The sequence below is a fragment of the Mustela erminea genome, chromosome 13, assembly GCF_009829155.1.
Source record: "Mustela erminea isolate mMusErm1 chromosome 13, mMusErm1.Pri, whole genome shotgun sequence".
Lineage (NCBI taxonomy): Eukaryota > Metazoa > Chordata > Mammalia > Carnivora > Mustelidae > Mustela > Mustela erminea.
In genome coordinates, this window is record NC_045626.1 from 21,695,681 (window position 1) to 21,713,221 (window position 17,541).

Sequence of the window (17,541 nt, forward strand, 5' to 3'; positions counted from 1 at the left end):
AGAGTTTGGAAGATGAAAGCGGAGTGTCTATTCTTATCATTGGCATATGGTTATATCCCTTCTGTCTCACAGGCAAATTCTGAGTCTATCAGTTTCATTTTGTAGCAGAGTTGAAGGAAATGGTTTTTCATTTATAGTACATTTTTTTTGTAATTTTACAGCTGACAGTAGAGTCCCAGAAAACAAATGCTATCATTATGATGTGTCAAAGTTAGTTTAGGAAACCCAGAAATCTTCATAATTTATATAAATGCATAAAGTGGCATTTGAAATTTTCTAGAAAAGTAATTATTTATTCTATAATTTTTAAATTGTTTTTATTTTTTAAGAATTTTTAAGGTCTTTTTTTTAAAAGATTTTATTTATTTGAGAGAGAGAGAGAGAGAGATGGCGACAGAGATAGCAAGAGAGCGCACAAGCAAGGAGGAAAGGGTAAAGAAGGCTCTCCACTGAGCAGGCGCAAGGCTCAATCCCAGAATCTTAGGATCATGATTAAAGCCAAAGAGAGACACTTAACCCACTAAGCCACCTGGATCCCCCTACTCTAACTCTTAGTTTTGTTAAATATATGTTAAATATATATATATATATGTATACACACACACACACACATATATTATATATATATAATATATATGTGACTCATGACTAAATATGTCTTTTTTTATGCTCTGGGAATAGACTGGTATCAAGCAAGACCAGAGAAGGAAGCTCTACCAGTCCCTTCATTAATTTTTGTGACTTTACACTCATAGGATATAGGTCTGGCTTCCACACATGCTCAGAAAAACCTCTTGTTTGTGAGTCAGGGCAATTGGTTAATTAATTAATTAATTAATTTGAGAGAGCTGGTTGGGGAGGTAGAGAGAGAGGCAAACAGAGAATTTTTTTTTCCCCCATAGCGAGAATCTTTTTTTTTTTTTTTTAAGATTTTTATTTATCTATTTGACAGAGAGAGATCACAAGTAGGCAAAGAGAGAGGAAGGGAAACAGGCTCCCTGCCGAGCAGAGAGCCCGACGTGGGGCTCGATCCCAGGACCCCGGGACCATGACCCGAGCTGAAGGCAGAGGCTTAACCCACTGAGCCACCCAGGCACCCCCATAGTGAGAATCTTAATCAGGTTCCAAATCCAGTGGAGCTTGATCTGACAAACATGAGATCATGACCTGAGCTCAACTGACTGAACAACACAGGTGTCCCTAGTTTTTAATAATCAGAGTTTGTCAAGCAAACTTGGACTCTTAAGCACTGTGATTACAAAAGTGCAGTTGGAGATAAATGTGGAATAAAATAATAAATTAGAGCCCTGGTAGTGAGAAAATTTGGAAAGCCTGTTCTAGGCCAACCTCTTCTCTTAACAAATAAGGAAACTAAGGATTTTAAGAAGATTCAGTGAATTGGTAATTGCTAATAAAGATAAAATACAGAAGTCTTATTTATCTTCTAATCCTTATTTCTAAGCCAGTGTCTTTTGCAAAATTTTGCCTAACAAACAAAATGATGTTGATGTAAACTTTAGGGTGAAAATCATGTAGCAATGCACTACTAGAGAAGAAATAGGTAAGTATACTTTGCCTTTTAATAAATATGAAAAGAAAAAGCAGAAACACAGTATTGTGGGTAAATAGCATAAAATATATATAACTACCACTAAAAAATGAACACTTATATATCCAGAATAAAAATCAGCTAATTTACTCTCAGATAAATAATCTTGATATGAGAATCAAATTATTTAAGACCGGAACTTCTAAAATATGAAAGTAACTATAATAGTTACTAAGGACTTAGCAATTCCAGAAATTGTATTTGGTTTATTAACTTAAAACCTCATAACCACCCTAAGAAATATGTGATATTACTCTCTACATTTTGCAAAATAAATTAAGATTTAGATTAAGTAACCTGCCCTAAATTGCACCACTAGTACGTGGTATGACGGAAATTTATACTTAGTCTGGTATCATACTCCATGTTTATAGCAACTTATTATAATAATAGCTCAATAGAGCAATATTAACTCAATATGAAATGCAGTGTGGTCGTCCATATACTGACTCCTTAATGCAGTCTGAATTAAGTCTAAAATATTTAGGAAACATGGACTTCACTTGGTTCAAATATAATATAGTCTTATATTTCATTCTTTTGTATGTACATGTAAGAGAGAAGCAGAGGAAACCATTTTAACCAACTTAGATCTATGAAAGGTTAACAGTGTTCTGTTTATAGCCTGGCATAAGAAATAGTTTCACTCAAAGCTAGCCCCCCCAAAAAAAAGAAAAAGAAAGAAGCAGCAAACTATGGAAAAATCCTTTAGTACAGTGAAAAACATTAAGGATGATACAAAAATATCAGTAATACATTAATCTGATTTGCTCTTCACTTTCTTATTTCTGCTTTTCTGTGTGTATGTTTATATCATGATATATCTTATTTAAAAACTTTCAAGGATTCCCAGCCATAAATAAGGTGAATAGAATCAAGCCTAAATTCCTAAAAATGGGATACAAGATTCTCCATAAAACAGGTCCAACTTCTCGTTCCAGATTTATCATCTGCTATCATTCTACAAATGGTTACCTCCTGAATATCTGGCAAAGGAATCATTTCTACAAGGAGTCTGGAAATTTTCCACCTAGAACTGACTTATTGCTTGTCTGTGCTGATTTGGAACTAGATGTTTACCTGAATTTACCATTCCCAGCCTTATGTTATTCATATGGTTACATAAGTGAATTGTCTGGCTCAATGGTTAATTTCAAAACAAAGAATGTGTCGTCTTTGTTTTTTCCTACAAACTGTTGTTCTGCAAAAATTATAAAACAAAGCAAAATGTAATTAATTTTATAATATAAATAATACTTAATCAAACTAAATAGTTTTTTTTTTTTTTTTTTTTTTTTTTTTTATGTACCCATCAATAATAAATTCTTGGTCATGGACACAATTCTGAAACTGTTTGCTTTAAAACTAAATAAAATAGTTTTCCTTTAAGTAATATGAAGTTTGAAATGTTTCCATTAAAATGCCTTTCAATAAAAATAAATATTATAGAGAAAAATCATTCAAAATATACCTTTAGTCCAATTGATTCCATTAAAAGCCAATGCTTCTAAATTATACAGAGATTTAGAGTTCAGGTCTATCCAGGACCCAGAGTCATTTAATTGCAGTTAAACGAATGCACAATAGATTGAATTACCAATTGATCAATTCAATTAGGCCATTAAGAAAACTGAAATAAGAGTTTCTTTCAGTGGATGGGCCAGTTATTTTAGTCAACCTAGCGCCCAAAGCAGATTTATAATTCAGCAATTCAATCTACTGCTTGGCACTCAGATGTCATGAGAACTGAATAAAGCAAACCTGACAATCCCAGGGGCCCCACAATACCTCATACATTCCCCATCACGTGCAACAAAATACTTCAAACCATCTCGACCTTACTTAGTGTTGTATTACCATTATTTCTCCCCAAAAAACCCTTTGCGACAATTTAATACTAACTTACTCTGTTAAAAACATACAATTCATAATAAGCAAGAATTCAATTTCTGTCTTAAAACATCAGTCAAATTAAATTAGTTACTGATTTCCCTACCTTTGAATGAAAGAATTATGCATTTAATCTGAAAAATATAAAATGTAATGAGGAAATCTTAAGCAAGTATGACATTTAAAAGTTTGCAATTTATTTTGAACACAGTAGCACCACTGTTCCATACCCAATCTCAGAGAAATATGCCACTGCCTCACTTTTACTGAGCTGGTTTCCACCCTCTCCCTCATATGCCTTATGTGATGTGTTTCCAATACTTATCCTTAATGAAGGTCTCTTCCCTCATCTTCATTTCTGAATCCCGTTTGATACCACCATGGGTCAGTTCTCTCCATGGAATGGAGATGAATCTTGTGACTTTACACTCATAGGATATAGGTCTGGCTTCCACACATGCTCAGAAAAACCTCTTGTTTGTGAATCAGGGCAATTGGTTAATTAATTAATTAATTTGAGAGAGCTGGGTGAGGAGGTAGAGAGAGAGGCAAACAGAGAATTCTACCTTATCTCCCTCCCTTCAATTTATCTTACTTACCTCCAGTTCGTCCCCTCCAACACTTCCTGTGCCCTATGACCTTGTTAAAAAGACTAAGTGCATATTGGGTATCTACCTAAAGATACAAATGTAGTGGTCCAAAAGGGCACGTGCACCTGAGTGTTTATAGCAGCAATGTCCACGATAGCCAAACTATGGAAAGAACCTAGATGTCCATCAAGTGAATGGATAAAGATTATATATAATATCTTATATATATATATATATATATATATATAAAATATATCTTATTCCATTATATAATGGAATACTATGTATACTATGTAACCATAACATGTTTGCATGTATCCTATATATAGGATATATAAAAATATATATATAGGGCACCTGGTTGGCTCAGTGGTTTAAGCCTCTGCTTTCCGCTCAGGTCATGATCCCAGGGTCCTGGGATCAAGGCCCGCATTGGGCTCTCCGCTCAGCAGGGAGCCTGCTTCCCCCTCTCTCTCTGCCTGCCTCTCTGCCTACTTGTGATCTCTGTCTGTCAAATAAATAAAAATAAAATCTTAAAAAAATATATATATATGTATATTTTTATATCTACATGTATATATATAAATATATATTGTATATAATATTCCATTATATATAATGGAATACTATGTAACCATCAAAAAACCCCCAAATCTTGCCATTGCAACAATGTGGATAGAACTAGAGTGTATTATGTTAAGTGTAATAAGTCTATCAAAGAAAGACAATTATCATATGATCTCTCTGATATGAGGAATTTGAGAGGCAGGGTGGGGGTTTGGGGGGGAAGGGAAGGAAAAATGAAACAAGATGGGACTGAGGAGGTAGATAAACCATAAGAAACTCTTAATCTCAGAAACAAACTGAGGGCTGCTGGGGGTGGGGGGAGAATGGGAGGCAGGGATAGGGTGGTGGGGTGATGGACATTGGGGAGTCTACGTGCTATGGTGAGTGCTGTGAATTATGTAAGACTGATGATTCACAGACCTGAACCCCTGAAACACATAATACACTAATTGTTAATTAAAAAATAAATTAAAAAAAGACTAAGTGCAGGTCCCCTGAAAAGCTATGATGTCTCCTTTCTCTATGCTGTGCTGATGCTGGTCTTCTGACCTGGGGTACATTTGCTTGCCTTTCAAAACTGGCACCTGGCATTTCTATGTGAGGGGATGCCACTACATTTCTTCCTTCACAGCATAGTCCATTTTCTTTGTCTTTTTGGGGTTTTGTTTGTTTGTTTGGTTGGTTGGTTTTTTTAAGATTTTATTTTTTTTTTATTTGACAGACAATAAGAAATAAGCACAAGCAGGGGGAGGAGTAAGCAAAGGGAGAGGGAGAAGCAGGCTTCCCACTGAGTAGGGAGCCTGATACAGGGCTCAATCCCAGAACCCTGGCATCATGACCTGAGTTGAAGGCAGACGCTTAACCTACGAGCCACTCACATGCCCCATGTTTTCCCCACTATGTTATTGCTGTTTTAGGGCACAGTCTCTGAAGTTTGGATTCCTAAGAACCAGCATGATGGCAGGTATATTAAATTCACTCAAAAGTTTGTTGAATGATGTATTCATTTATTTAGTAAATAAACTGAAATTGCTCACTGAATAGCACCATTTCAAAATAACTATTTGATTCTTAAAATTTGGATTTAATGGATCTCCGTTACTTGGTGATATCAAGCACTTGATATATAAATGGGACAACTTTTACTTTACATAAACTTCAATAAGAATATCAAATTATATATTAATTAGTACTAGATAACTCTCTACACACATTAGCATTTATGTTTCAAACTAACACAAAAACAGATATCTTCAATCAAGATAGTACTTAAATGACCATGAAGAAGAATATATATTTTTTAAAGAACGGTGACTATTCAGATACCACTTTAATACTTATAAATTTGGTGGTTTCCTATTTTAACTAATTCCACCTTATGTGATTAAATAAGCATTAGAATAGAGAGTGGGTCATCTCTCTATGTAATTTATTACTTCCTCATATTGGTACTTATAGAAAACAGATGTCAATTCAGAAAGGATTAGCAAGATTTTAAAAATGAGAAAATCATAAATGGCAATTAAAAGAAACTGGAATTAACCATCCATCCATCCATCCATCCATTCATTCTCTCACTCAATTTTGTACTTGTGGATTTGTGTATTTGACCTCTAAAACAACTTGTAAACTCAGTGATAAATTGGACAAACATATGCTCCTTCAGTAGATACTTTACATGATCAGTAGCATAGAAAACAGGCTTAACCAAGTATGACAAAAATGTGTGTGTGTGTGTTTATTACCTCACCTCATAAGTTCTTTTTAAAGTTTATATTTGAATTCATAGAACTTCAAGAAAACTTCTCATTAGCTGTAATAACTTCAAAAAATTTCCATTTCCATTCAGATAAAAAAAATACTCATACACTTCCAAAGTACCCTGACATATCCTTGATTTTATCCAAATTAATAATATGAAATTTGGCTTTAAATAAACTCTCCACAGATTATAATGCAAAAGTGTCTTACGAGGTGAATAAATGTAAATGGTGTTTTGGTGTTTGTGTCTTTCAAAACTTTCTATTCCAGATTTAATATTTAATAGCCCAACTTTATCCCTTAATACCTCTGGAAAACACACCTTTCAGTCATAGTAAGATAGGCTAACATAGTCTTGCCAATTTGCTATGTGGCTTTCCAAGGCTTCCCATCTGATTGCCTTAGATGCATTATTAAGGACATATGAATATAAATATTTAAAATTTTTGTGTATCTAATGGATGCCTAAATAAGTGCATGCATGTGTTGGGAATAAATGCTACATTTGCATCTGTCACTGCCTAGTGGATGGAAGGAAACAGTGGTGCTGATGATTATTGACACATTTAAGTCAGTAACCCTGTGACTGATGGAGGAGAGTACACAAAAGAATTAAAAGAGGCTTCAAAATGTCCTTATCAAAGTACCTGGAAATGTTCAAACTGCCAGTTTACTTTTGAAGAGACTTAGGACTGTTACCCTCTGCCTAGCTGAAGGGCTTGTGATAACTACACGAGCACGTGAAGACAAAAGCCAACATCAATGCTTTGACAGGCGGTCTGTCCCAACTACTCAAGTGTGTGTCTTCTTTGTGATTCTCACAAATGAGTCTTTATAAACCCTCCAAGGGTAACGAAATAAGAAAGTAGATATTACATAGAAGATCGTAGCAGTTATTGCAAGAGAAGAGTTGTTAGAAAATCTCCAGTCTAACCTCTGGTCATTTAGGAGAGGAAAAGGAGCCCAGAATCTTAGATTTGCCAGAAGAGAAAGGAAGATTAAGATAGAGGAAAACAACTTTCCTTATCATAGTATCAGTCCCACCATATTGTAATGATTTACATGCCCATGTTCACCCAGAACTCTAACAAACCAGGCTCTGGGTCAGTCTTAATCATTGCTACATCCCTGTACATAACACAGTGTTTCTCAGAAATGAGTATATGAATTGGTGAGGAAATGAATGTTCAGTATTAACCTGGGGAACATTCTTTTTTTTTTTTTTTTTTTAGATTTTTATTTATTTATTTGATGGAGAGAGATCACAAGTAGGCAGAGAGGGAGAGAGGGAAGCAGGCTCCCCGCCAAGCAGAGAGCCCGATGTGGCACTCGATCCCAGGACCCTGAGATCATGACCTGAGCCAAAGGCAGTGGCTCAACCCACGGAGCCACCCAGATGCCCCCTGGGGAACATTCTTAACCTTGCAGAGCCTCACCTTCATCCTTTGAAAATGGGGATAATATTCATGGCTTCTTAGAATGTTATCAGGGGAAAATAAAGTAATACATTAATGATGCTTGGCAGTGAGCTTTACACAAAGAAGCGCTCATTGTGTATTAATCGGATGCGTGAATGCATCCATGAATAAAGCCAGATATAAAGAAAATATATATTTCTCGGGAAACTTCAGCTACAAGACTGGGAAGAATATGGAAAGCTTTTGGCTTACCCTCATCTAATGTCTCATTTGGACAGAAACAAACAAACAACAACAACAACAACAAAAATGTAAAGCAAAACCCCAGAACTTAAAACCAATTACAAAGCATTTGTTAAAGGGAACATTGTTGTTCAAACGACTCCGAAGAATATAATTCATAAGAAAATAAAGAGCACAGCCATACCTGACAGAATTCTGACTTCAGCTTCGTTTCCTGTTCTTGAGCTGGCTGGATTCCGAGCTAAGCATCGATAGATTCCAATGTCCCCCGGTTGAAGTCGGCTGATCTGCAAGGCTCCAGAGGGCAAGACTACCACTCGGGAGTCTCCTGGGATAGGAGTCAGGTCTTGTTGGTTTTTTTGCCAGTGTATTGTTGGCATAGGTTCCCCGATGACTTCACACTTGAGTAGCACTGTGTCTCCCATGAAAGCTGTGACAGATTCTGTCTGGGAAAGGAACCTCAGTGGTCCTAGGGGAAAAAGAAAGAAGGAAGGATAAATGCATTAGAAAAGGCATAATAATCATCAATAAAAATAATCACATTGGTATTCTTTATAGAAAATTACATTTGAGGGGAACCTGGGTGGCTCACGGGTTAGACTCTGCCTTTGGCTCAGGTCATGAACTCAGGGTCCTGGGATTGAACCCCACATCAGGCTCTCTGCTCAGGAGAGAGCCCGCTTCCCCCCTCTCTCTGCCTGCCTCTCTGCCTACTTGTGATCTCTCTCTCTGTCAAATAAATAAAATCTTTAAGAAAAAAATTATATTTGATGTTTTGTACAATTTTATCTCATTTGCTCTTCATATTTTACCATATTATGTGTTTGACATTACAATAGTTTCTTTGACTAAAAAAATGATAAACGTATTGCCATTAATCTCTAGAAGCTTATTATTTTGTTATTCTTCATTTTATAAAACAGCCTTGTAAAATAAACAGAATACACAAGAACATCCTAATTTTACATATAAGGAAAATGAAGTTAGAGAAATGGAATTCCACACACAAGCTTACACCACCCTGCAACTAAGACCTGTTTTGTTTTTAAGTTGACTCCAAACATAATGTAGGACTTGAACTCATGACCCTGAGATTAAGAGTAACTTGCTCTACTGACTGAGCCAGCCAGGCACCTAGTTCTTTTGAATCCTAGTCCTATGTGCTTCCAAGTATATGCCTTTGGATAAAGGATTATGAAGTTAAGGAGATTCACAAAGGACTGGCCAAATGGCATAGCCTACAGCAATTTCAATAAAATGGGTGACATTAACCACTAATTATAGTAACAGAGAGCACTCTTGTTTGGGTTGACTGCTTCAGGTAAATGATCGTCAGTATTTGCCAGTTATAGTTGTGGTATACTGAGAAAATGAATTAGATTAGCTTGTGTTTCCAGCCTGGCTGGGCGATCTACTCTGTAATATTCCTTTGGTAACTTTTTTTCATTTCTATGGGCTATAATATGTGTAAGAGCTAACTCAACTTGTACAACCACTGTGATGTTCTCATGTACAGTAACATGTGAAAAGATGCATTCATATGGATGATTAAGCAAATGTAGGAAAAAGAAAAAAAAAAGAAATGACAAAAAGAAAATAAATTGACCATTACTGAGCATGAGCATAGTGAAAGAGAAGTCTTCTATATCATGATGTTGTACATGAGAAGGGTAGAAAATATTTTGATCTTGCCCTGTTTCAGAACAGATGGATATTTATGACCCTAGTGCTTTGACAGTGAAAACTTTTTAAATATAAACATATTTGAATGAATTATGCCATCACTGATAGAACATTAGCAATTTTATTTTCTAGAGTTCATTTAATTAAATAATTTTAAATTCCTTGATTCATGTTTCATTCATTACAGTTATATTCCAATATTTTGATTTTCACTTCAATCTTTTTGGAATTGTTTTCATTGTGTGTTCATTTCATAATAAAATTTAATTCGGTCATCATTTTGGGATTCAAATCAAGTTTTTCTGACCATATTTTATGTTATCGCGATGTTTTTGATTTTATGTATTTGTTTTAACTGAGTCAAAATTTCCTAGGCCCAGGATCAAATTTTACCAATGAATTTTCCATCAATATGTAGGCAATAACAAATTCTATTGTACTCAGTTTTAACTACTATGAGTTTTATTTTGAGTCTATTAATTCTCAAAAACCTAACTTTCCTTACAATTTGAAAAAAAAATTGGGGGAGTCAAAGAGGGAAAGACAAGATGACTTAATTAAAACATCATAATTAAATATGGGACACATTCAGAAATGCTGTAGAAAAGCCTCCTTTTGTAGCTGAAAGTGGGATTTCAATATCTCTTTCAGGGATTAGACTATTTGAACCACCAGATAATTGAATCTATGAAATAGGAAATTATATAAATATCACATATAGAATAGGTAGAAGATATCAAAGAAGGTTTGCCACTCATTATACCTCCATTCACATTAATAGACCTGCAAATCTATAAATGCAATATTAAGACTGCCCTTAAGTAAGAATGATTAATTCCAGACCATGCAGAACCACTCATACTTGTGCAAATATTAATTTATCGATTGAAATTTATCCCAAACACAAGGTACTAAAATTATTCATCTGGATCCCCAGTTAAGGCTTTAGAATCTGGATTCTCGGATTTGTCTGTCTCCATGCTACAAATGTATCAACAGGGGGTGCCAGCCACATGCATAATTCTATTCTTATTTTGTATCCAGAATTATTCTGTAACTGAGTAAAGACCAAAAGGAATCTGCTATCTTATGTCCTGGCTCATTGTTCAAAGTCCAGTTTTTACACTCTTTGTAGTGTCACGTCCAGTCTATTCAAAATTTAAGTACATTAATCTACAACTGATTGCTAAAGTATAGATTTAAAGCATGTACTTAAAGAGATAATGGCTGTATATACTACACAAGGCAAAACTGCAATGGATAGTCAGCCAGATGTTGCAAGTGTTACGTAGGACAACGGATTTTTTCAATTTTTTTTTAACTTAATAGTTTTCTTCTTGGCCTCCACTTCTTATATTTTATTTTGTAGTTAAGGAAATAAAGTTGGAATAATTTACCTACACATACAAATTATGTGTTTTATAAAACACAGGAAAATATTTTGAATAAATTGATGAAGTATCTGGATACTTACATATATTTAGCTATATACTCTTCTGTAAGTTATACCCAATGGATAAAGTTCTCAATACATACTTTATGTTTAAATGTCTGTGGTGTTCCAAAAACTCGCTTACTAAATTCTAGTTAATAAATATAATAGAATAAAATATTGAATGAAAGGGTGAAAGCATAACTTGGAGATATTGTAGGTTCAGTTCTAGAGCAACTCAGTAAGGTGGATATTGTGATAAAGTAAGTCAAATGAACTTTGGTTTGCTAGTTCATTTAAAAGCCGTGGTTACCCTCTATTGCAATCTATTAAATGCACAATAGCAATACATAACATACCTTAATTTAAAAGTACTTTATTGCTAAAAAATGCTGGGGAAGGGTTGGGGGGATGGGTTGGCCCAGTGATGGGTATTAAGGAGGGCACATATTGCATGGAGCACTGGGTGTTATATGTAAACAATGAATCGTAGAACACTACATCAAAAACTAATAACATTAAAAAAAAAAAAAAAAGCTAAGCATCATTTGGGCTTTCAACAGCTTAAAATCTTTTTGCCAGTAGAGTCTTGCCTCACTGTTGATGGCTACTGACTGATCAGGGGGTGGTGGTTGCTGAAGGCTGGGGTGGCTGCAGTAATTTATTAAAGTAAGACAACAATGAAGTTTGTTGCAGTGATTGACTGTTCATTTAGTGAACAATTTCTCTGTAGCATGTGATGCTGTTTGATAGCATTTTACCCAGAGTAGAACCTCTTTCAAAATTGGAGTCAGCCCTGCTGCTGCTTTTTCAACTAAGATTATGTAATATCCCAAATCCTTTATTTTCATTTCAATAATGTTTGCAGCATCTTCACTATGAGTAGATTCCACCTCAAAAAAACCACTGTCCTTGCTCATCGGTAAGAAGTGACTCCTCATCCATTTGAGTTTTATCACCAGACTGCAACAATTCAGTCATATCTTCAGGCTCCACTTCTAATTCTAGTTCTCTTGTTATTTTCACCACATCCATAATTTGCCTCCACTGACTGAAGTCTTCAACCCCTTTAACTCACCATGAGTGTTGAAATCAACTTCACCCAAACTCCTGTTAATGTTGGTGCTTTGACCTCCTCCCATGAATCATATACAGGATTAGTGACATCTAGAATGGTGAGTCCCTTCCAGAAGGTTTATAATTGACTGCCCTATTGCATCAGAGGGGTCAATATCAGCGGCAGCGATAGCCTTATAAAATGTATTTCTTAAATAATAAGATTTGAAAGTCCAAATTATTCCTTGATCCACGGGCTTCAGAATGGATGTTGTGCTAGCAGGCATGAAAATATTAATCTTGTTGTGCATCTCCACCAGAGCTCTGGAGAGACCAGGTGCCTTGTCAAAGAGGAGTAATATTTTGAAATGATTTTTTTTTTTCTGAGCAGTATGTCTCAACAGTAGGCTTAAAATATTCAGTAAATCATGTTGTAAACAGATGTGCTGTTATCTAGGCTTTGTTGTTTCATTTATAGAGCAGAGTGGAATTAGCAGAATTCTTAAGAGCCCAAGAATCTTCAAAATGGCAAATGACATCTTTGTCCAAGAGAAGGCTATTATGTCTACGTTGAAAATCTGTTGTCTAGTGTAGTCACCTTCATTAATTATCTTAGCTGGACCTGGATAACTTACTACAGCTTCTACATCACCATGTGCTATTTCTCCTTGCATTTTGGTATTACAGAGGTGGATTCTTTCCTTGAACTTCATCAAAGAATGATTGCTATCTCCAACCTTTCCTTCTGCAGCTTCTTTACCCCCTCTCAGCCTTCACATAATTGAAGAGATTTAGGGTCTTGCTCTGCGGTAGACTTTGGCTTAAAAGAATGTTATGGCTTGTTTGACCTTCTATCCAGACCACTAAAACTTTCTCCATATCAGCAATAAGGTTGTTTCGCTTTCTTATCATTTCTGTGTTCATGGGAATAGCATTTTTAAATTCCTTCAAGAAGTTTTCCTCCGCACAATCTGACTGAATCACAATTGATTGTTTGGGGGCAAACGCTTAGCTTTTGGGCTGTCTTGGCTTCTGATGTACCTTCCTCCCTAAGCTTAATAATTTCTAGCTTTTGTTTTAATATGAAAGATGAATGAATTTTCCTTTAACTTGAGCACTTAGAGGCCACAGAAAAGTTATTTATTGGTCTAATTTCAATATCGTGTCTTGAGGAAGAGAGAGGCCCAAGTAGAGGGAAAAGGATGCAGGAATGGCCCGTTGGTGAAGCAGTCAGAACACACAGAACATTTGTGGATTAAGTTTGTCATCTTATATGAGCGTGGTTCCTAGTGTCTCAAAACAATTACAATAGTTACACTGGAATCACTAATGACAGGTGAGCATAACAAATATAATAATAATGAAAAAAGCTTGATATATTGGAAGAATTAACAAAACATGATGCAGAGACACAAAGTGAACAAATGCTGTTGGAAAAACGGGGCCAACAAATGTGTGACACAAGGTTGCTACAAACCTTCAATTTGTAAAAACTGTAATATCTAGGAAGCAAAATAAAGCAAAGTGCAATAAAATGAGGTAAAATGAGCTGGTACTCAACAGTCAGCTTCTTTATGTAAACTTAAAATGAGCTAGAAGAATCATACACAAGACATAAGATTGTATATTAATATAATTAGACTTATTCCACATGATTTTTAGTATGCACTCTATGATTATTTCATATTTTAATAAATGAGGTCAGAATGCATCCTATTTAAAATTTAATGATGTAATAATATTTGAAAATTTCAAATAGTTGATTATTTGACACAGTGAGAAATTATTAACATGATTTGTAGCTTTTTCTTTTTTGTCTCTGCAAAGCAAACCCAAACACATCAAAAAGCAATTGTAAGTTTACAAGGCTCTATATGGTTTAAATTAATGTTCCCAATATTGTGCCAAATTTTAGCACTCACATCTCTTGGTGATGTAACAACCAAGCAACAGTATTAAAAGAAGAAGTTATAGGCTATCACCTTAGTACTAAATTTTCAAGGCATGAGTATGAGCACTTAGTAATGAACATTAAACTCACTGTAACTCGTAAGAATGAAATACAGTATTTTCGGAAGAGCCATTTAATGCTCTAAGGCAATACAAATGATTCCCGTGCTTCATTCACAGAGAGATACAACTATAATTTTAACTAGATCCTCACGAAAAATAGCTACCTGATCCACAAGAGGCTTTTCCTGAAAAAACGTTTGACTCAGACACATCTGATCCATTGTCATCATAGCAAAAGTGGTCTTCCTAGCTCTACTCTTTTCTTACCCTAATATATTCCAAACATAGTAAAAGATCAGTGTTCCTAAATCACCAAGGTTTTTGCTTCACTTAAGAAACTCGAATATCCCCAGTTTTTTCTAGAATCGTCTTATACCCCAAATGCTGGGGTATAAGAACCTAGTGCAAGGCATTTTCTATGCTTATCTTCTATAACCCTGGCAAAATATTTCTTGTATTTATTGAACTGGTCTTCTCTCTAAGCCTACTTCCTCTTAATTTATTTATCGAGTTTTCTCTAAAAAACAAAATATTTACCTATCAAAACTGTGATTATTCTTAAGTTACTGACTCAAAAAAAAAATCACCTTTTCTATAGTTTTGCTTCCCAGAAATTGTTTTTTGCATGTTTACAGCAGTGATAACTTATAGATACTATGACAAAGCTGCTTATACCAATAAAATACTGAAAAGTGTTTACATGTTTGCATATGTGAGGTTTTTTTTTTTTTTTGAGGGGGAGAGGGGTATTTTATGTCTCCAAAGTACATCAAATATCTCCTGAAAGAAAAACAAAATACATGAAATGTGTTGAGGTTCTAGGTGACTCTAAATGTTTAAAAAGAGCATTGAGATACCTAAATGTTGATAACTGCATGTGAGTGTGGCTCTACCACAAGCATATTCAGCAGTAGTCTGGGATGGTAAAGGAGAGACACAGGTGCCAGATAACTTGGGGTCAATTCTAGGCTTCGCCAACTTAACCAGCTGGATGACTTCAGGAGAGGTCTTAGTTTTATCATTTGCACTATTGTTAGTTCCTTTATAAATCACCTCACGTAACCCGCACGATAGACCTGTAAGTGTCCCTGTCTCCACTTTATAGATGGAACTAGAATAGGAGCAAAATTCTTCCCAATGTTTACAATATGTATGACTGCTTGTTTTTCTTTTTAAGTTTTAGTGCTGAATTATCATATTTCTTAAAATACCTTATTTCCCCAACCCATGGAAATGTGTCAAAAGGAATTTCTTCTGTAGATCAGTATCCCCGAACTCCTCAACCTCTACGTAGCTGCACAGCGCTGGGTGAACTGTTGTTTAACACGTATTCTCAGAGATACACTTCAGCCTAAAATATGGCACTTTGGAAAATAGCATGCAGACTTACTTTCTTTTTTCTTTTTTTTAACAGACTTAATTTTTTGATGCTTTCAGGAGGTTTTTCACTGTTACCTTGGAGGAAAGGCTGTTTCCAAGAATGAACTGCAGTCAAGGTTCCTACCTTCACACTTAGTCTGACCCAGGATACTAAGGCAGCTTTCAATCTAGCAACGCCTGGACTCTTGGGAAGTGTCCCCTACCAGTCAAATTGCAGGTTCACACAATATCTGCAGTTCTGTACATTAACAAAGACCAGCAACTACTAGGGAAGGATGAATTTGGGAACTATTAAAAAGAGACAACATATTGCTTTGCATTTGGAAAAGTCAAGACATGTAGGGGAGCTCCATTTTATCTCCTGTCCCAGAAATGATAAACACAGACACTTATAATTCAAATTTTGTAAGTTCCTAACAGTTAGTAAAAGTGCCTGGGCTTCAGTATCAGAAATTTTATTGACATTAACTATCCTAATATAGGAAGCATTAAGTGCTGTTAGCAAGAGATATACAACCATTATGCAAGGACTATGGAGAAATGGGTCTTACCCTGTTTATTTTGATTTTTGTGAAAGATCCTTCAGTTATTCTTTAGTACTAATTTTCACAGGAAAAGGATTCATTGCGGGCCCACTTACATATGTTACTTTGTTAATGTTGCTCAAGGCCTGTTAAACAGCTGTAACCACAATTCTTTCCTAAAACATTTACTACCTACCCATGAAAGGAGAAGGGAAGTGAAGTTTAACTCTGTTAAGCTCTTCCCTAACACAGCACTGGGATACCTGGGATTTAAGTGTGCCCAGTGCCATACCGGAATCCTCAGTTCCTCAGAGAGGACTCCCCCAAGCCTCTAGAGATAGAACCGATCATCTCGGCACGTCTCCTTCACAGCACTTACTTCTACTGTAATTAGTGATGGCATTGATTTAACAGCCATCTTTCCAGCTAATACATAAAAGTCCACAAAAGCAGGGCCAAGTCTATTGTATTCTGCTCTCAGACATAGCACAGTGCATGATATATCCTTGTACTTCAAATATTCGTTGAATGAAAAATGTATTATCCATAAGATATTTTGTTTAGGCAACTATCCCAGACTTTAAACATTGGGAAGTCTAGAAAGGACAACAATGGCTAGAGAGGCATAAAGAGAGGGAAACCATGTATTTTCCTCAGAGGATGTGAAAAAGCAAAAAGGCTGATATATATATATATATATATATATATATATATACACACACACACACACACACACACACACACACACACACATACACATACATACATACATACATGAAGTCAAACCACAAAATCTTTCATCTGAAAAATTATTGGTGGGGAGGGGCTATGCTTAGTGCATCCATGAATGTTTTAACCAAGCCTCATAAGTTTAAATTGCTGAGCAGTGATACATATTTTGAATGAAATTTTCCCCTCCTTCCTTCCTTCCAAATCACTGTCCCCAGGAACAATGTTATCAGTGGTCCCTGGGCCAGCCCCCGCCCAACTGGGACAGCCTGAGCAATGGCTATAACCATCAATCAGGTTTCAGCCAATATCCAATTCCTCAGGAACCAGGCACAACCAAACTATTGTCTGTCACCGAGGCAGTAGAAATGTTAATAGCAAAAGCAGCAAACATTTTTCATTTAGGCTTTTCTTTTGTGATGCTAAAAAAATGAGGTAAAATATCACCATGGCAATGAATGAAAGCTGCTAAATCTGCAGGGACATCAAAAGTGTTAGGCTCCCAGAATTAAAATAATGAGAACAATAGTCCCTCTGGACCCTTCCACCCATGCATATACACACCACATAGCCTAGGAGGACCCAGACAGTCAGAAAGTTTTAATATCTTAGCTGTGCACTTTCATTCATTGAATTCTAAACTACT

The 17,541-nt window shown here is 35.6% G+C and overlaps 1 protein-coding gene across 3 annotated transcripts in view; it reads right to left on the reverse strand.

The window, feature by feature from the left end:
• The window catches only part of DCC (DCC netrin 1 receptor), a 1,159,911-nt gene that overhangs the window by 608,881 nt on the left and 533,489 nt on the right, over positions 1–17,541 (reverse strand). For all 3 annotated transcript variants that reach the window (XM_032310413.1, XM_032310412.1, XM_032310410.1), the window contains exon 3: positions 8,263–8,547. In XM_032310413.1, the coding sequence (XP_032166304.1) occupies positions 8,263–8,547 (285 nt within the window). The remainder of the gene's footprint in view (positions 1–8,262; positions 8,548–17,541) is intronic.